The sequence below is a fragment of the Zerene cesonia genome, chromosome 8 (assembly GCF_012273895.1).
Source record: "Zerene cesonia ecotype Mississippi chromosome 8, Zerene_cesonia_1.1, whole genome shotgun sequence".
Classification (NCBI taxonomy): Eukaryota; Metazoa; Arthropoda; class Insecta; order Lepidoptera; family Pieridae; genus Zerene; species Zerene cesonia.
This window is the reverse complement of record NC_052109.1, coordinates 7134939-7139636: the sequence shown is the minus strand read 5'-3', so window position 1 is coordinate 7139636 and position 4698 is coordinate 7134939. Positions and strand designations below refer to the sequence as shown.

Sequence of the window (4698 nt, the reverse complement as noted above, 5' to 3'; positions counted from 1 at the left end):
CCGTGGGTATCTATGCAAGATTTCCCCACTTAAAAAAAAGGGCTGCTTAATAAGTGTAACATCATATTAATAAGAAACTTGCCATTGTAGTTTTGTAGTATCCTACTTCCTACTAATCCTACTAATATTATAAATGCGAAAGTTTTTAAGGATGTGTGTGTGTGTTTGTTGCTCGTTCACGCAAAAACTACTGAACCGATTGCAATGAAATTGGGTACGTAGATAGCTGAACAACTGAAATAACATGTAGGCAACTTTTTATCCCGATATTCCTACGGGATACGGACTTACGCGGGAGAAACCACGGGGCGCATCTAGTATATAGTATTTTTCAATCCTGTACAATACTTAAGATTATGATGTGAAAGGATGTTATTGAAGTACTAATGAAATATTTTTTAGGATCGAATGCATCGAAAGAACATGAATCATGTTGATTTGAATAGAAACTTCGGTATCGCCTTTGGAAGTAAGTCCTTGAACTAATAATATTTTTAATGAGTGCAGTTTATCAGCTGATAAGATAACATATTTTGTGCAGACAGATTAAATATTTTATAGGGCGATAGCGTATCTTTATCCGCATTTCATAGTTATGATAACTCTTGTAATCCAATATTCAGTACATGATTATGCAATATTGAAATCAATTTATAGTCTCAATAAATTGATTGATAAATTGAAAATTTAGCAGTTTCTTGCCGGATCTTTTCTATAAGAACTGTTTGCCAAACCGATTGTAAATGTTAGAATGTCATGATGATTCAAAAGTACTTTTAATAAGTCTTACTGATTAAATAACTGTTTAAGTTTGAGTTCGAATTTAGTTGAGGCTTAATAAAATGTTACATGTTTATTTATTTATTAATAATGAATTTCCAACAAAGGACACAGTTCACATTTTCGAAAAGTCTGCCACATTTATAGATTACTGCACCTTCAATTACACGAAATTACAACATTCACGTTAACGTCAAGTGTGATAGGAAAAAAAATAATATTAAAGAATTAACAAAACAAAAATGTTTATTAATAAATGCGAATGGAATGCGTACAATTTTTTCCTAATCGACCAAAAGAGACGGAAAAATGGAAACTTATAGCAAATAGATATTGGAAAATAGGTGCGATAGATGTGTTTAGTATTGTCACAAATTTAGTCCCGTTCCTAGAATTTTTGGCCGATTTCTGAGTCGAAACATATTTTGAAAGAAAGAAAGAATGTTTATTTAACACCACATAATGTTAAGGAACTTATAATAAAAAAAAAATGGTTGCCTGTAAAGTCGGTTTTACGGGCGAAGATTTTACGTGACAACGCCAAGAACGCTCGAGAAAGACAGAGACAGAGACACAAGCACGCGCCGATTCAATGCGCCTAATTCTCTAGTGCTGCGCGCGCGGCGAACCGATCATACTTCGTTGAATCATCGTAACGTTACCGGGCGTTACATTTTTTCATGAGTGACTCCGAGCCGCAACCTAATTTAAGACGTTGTCACGTCAAAAGGTGAACTTACAACTAATGGGTGGGGTACTAAAAAGGGTAACTACTCAGCATGTGCTACGCGTAATGCGCAGCGCTGATTTTCAGTAGCTCTTTGTTGCAGTGCCAGTCAGAAGTATTTGTATTCTATTATTTATGACAGCGGTTCGCCCTGGCTTCACCGGTGGTACGTTTTTTCACTCCATAAACACTTTCCTTGGGCCTTCAGAAAAATGTATATAAAAATCAGCCGAAATGATCGAACCGTATATTTGTAACGGTTTCACGCAAAAACTGCTGGACCGATTTCAAACATTCTTTCACCATTAGAAAGCTGCTACATCACTGAGTGACATACGCTATATACGTACCACCGGTAGTTGCTCATCGATTCGTTGATTCCAGCCGTTGGTGTGAGTTCGAATAAATTCAGCGAAACGTACTGTGGGCCGAACGCATTCTCTGAACCGGAATCGCAGGCGATGGGCAACTTTGTGAGTGCGAACAGCAAAAACCTGAAGTATTACTTCGCTTTCCACGCATACGGGCAATATATGATAATACCGTATACACATTCTACCAAACACACGGACAATTATGATGTTGTGGTACGTATCGAAATATCGACTATCATCATTTACGGAGTATAAACCGCGACTAATTTTTTTTTATCCCTAATTATCCTATCCTACTAACATTATAAATGCGAAAGCTTGTAAGGTTATGTATATGTTTGTTACTCCTTCACGCAAAAATTACTGAACCGATTGCAATGAAATTTGATACGTAGATAGCTGGACATCTGGAATAACACATAGGCGACTTTTTATCCTGATATTCTTACGGGATAAAGACTTACGCGGGTTAAACCGCAGGGCGCAGCTACAAATAAAATTAATAGCACGCATGCATTTAATATTGAAATTTTTAACAACATCATACCTAAGGAGCTGAAGGTCTAGGGTCTCAATGATTTATATGGTTTTTTACCATTTTTAGCACAATATCGGCTTAACAGCAGCGCTACAGATAGAAACGAAATTTGGAACCCAATATTCAGTCGGCACGGCGTATGATACAGTAGGTAAGGAAATAATATTACAGTGATTTTATAATCTGTAATTACACAGACATTAATTCATTATCACACAGAGATGTATGTGTCGCTGTAAGATCGTAGAAACTGTTAGATTATAATCTTTCTCGGGTATTGAAAACAATTAAAAAATGTAATCCCTAACGATTATATATATAGATATATAGCTAATATAATACGAACGACGTTTTTAATTACGTTATAATGGCATATACATGTGAAAACTTGTAATTTACCTAATTCTCTTTTTTCACCTATGCTACGATTGTATTTAAGTTTAGATTGTAATTAAGTTTTCTTTAAATTATATAAATAATAAAATAGGCAACTGTGTGTTCATTGAGGATGTTAAAAAGATAATAATAAAAAGGGGTTTAAAAACAATAAACAGCACGAATCCAAAAAATTGTGTCTGTTTCTTTGTGTGTGTCTGTGTTTTGCATACTTAAATCACATTCATAGAGATTAAAACCAATTTATTTTCATGTTATATCCCTGCAAATCTCATGCTCCTTTTAGGTCATTTGTATAAAAATACCTACACAATATGAATTTTATACTTCTCCTAGAATAAAATTAGTACCATATTTCAGGGTATATGACATCTGGTGTCAGTGGATGCTGGGTGAAAAAATCCTTCGCAGTTCCGTAAGTTCCGAGCGATTCATAAAATGTTCATTTGTTTTAGTAGTATTTAGGACTATTATATAACAGCGAATCCCTATTTTCCTTGACGAGTCCAGTTATAATAAGCATTGTCATAATTTTTACTCAAATACATAATTTTTAATTAAAATGTATTGTTCTATGAACATAAAGTAGAATGAATTAAATTGTAAATTTTAAGTCGTCTGTAACAATACTACCTGCGCCCCGCGGTTTCACCCGCGTATGTCTCTATCCCGTAGAGATACCGGGATAAAAATTGCCTATATGGTATTTCAGTTCTCCAGCTATATACGTACCAAATTTTGTTGCAATCAGTTCAGTAGTTTTTGCGTGAAAGAGCAACAAACACACACACAAACTTTCGCATTTATAATATTAGTAGGGTTTTCAAAAAAAGAGAGTACGTAGAGCCTCTACGACTACGCTGCTCGCTTTTATTTTTTAAGGATTGACGACTGAAAAGAAGGAATGGACTGGGAAGAGTGAGGAAATAGAGAGGAGTCTCCGGCTCCCCCACTCATCATACGAAACACAGTAGGACACTACTATTTCACACTGGTCTTCTGTAGAGATGTGGTACTTCCCCGGTGCGAGCTAGCCCAATTCATGCCGAAGCATGCTCGACTCCCACATTAAAATCTATGAATCAGTTACCATTATTTAGCAAAACCTGTTATAATCCACAGGTATGTACTTACGTTCGAACTACGCGATGAGGGCCAGCACGGTTTCGCGCTACCGCCTCAACAAATTCTACCCACCTGCCAAGAGACAATGGAGGGTATCCTCTCGATCTTATCGCAAAAGAAGAATGAGAAATTGGAGAAATTGCACAGAGATACATTGGTACCCGGGACCAAAGGTGGTCAAGAAAGCACGATGCTGGATGGATTTGTTGTGTTTTGGAATTGTCTCCTCTTTGTCATTATACGTTTTTATTGAATGTGTGTTTATATGTTTTTATCCGTACCGTTATTTATGATAGTTGCAACTAAAATAAATCTAGAGGATGTTTTAGCATGGACCAAAGAAGCAAGGCATTGAAGTCATTCTATTCTCTCGCTTTTAATATATTATGTGCCTAAACTTATAGTATATCTACGATACACTGAATGGTTTCTTTTATGTGCTTAGAAGGAATTTACGATTAAATCTTTCTCTATATAGTCGATGGACTGATATGTATTCCTGGTACAGCTTAGGATTTTAATACAGCTTGGGATTTTAACAGCTAAATTTTAATAACGTTCCGAACCTTAATTTCATGATTTATACTTTTTGCTACCATTTTGTTACCATGTTCTGCATTCTCATTAATAGCCTCCAGTCACGTGATGGGGTGATTTGTAACTAGGCGATTACACGGATCATTAATAATGTTACCACCTTTGATGACGTCACTGCATTCATGGGATTTATCGCATGAATTTTATGGATATTAATTGGA

General features: G+C 35.6%; 1 protein-coding gene across 1 annotated transcript in view; it reads left to right on the top strand.

Annotated features, from left to right (window-relative positions):
• Window positions 1-3234, top strand: part of LOC119828744 (zinc carboxypeptidase A 1-like) — a 14052-nt gene extending 10818 nt beyond the window's left edge. Inside the window, exons 11-14 of the mRNA XM_038350986.1 lie at window positions 403-469; window positions 1892-2094; window positions 2486-2570; window positions 3176-3234. Coding sequence (XP_038206914.1) covers window positions 403-469; window positions 1892-2094; window positions 2486-2570; window positions 3176-3234 — 414 coding nt within the window. The remainder of the gene's footprint in view (window positions 1-402; window positions 470-1891; window positions 2095-2485; window positions 2571-3175) is intronic.
• Window positions 3235-4698: the final 1464 nt, after the last annotated feature.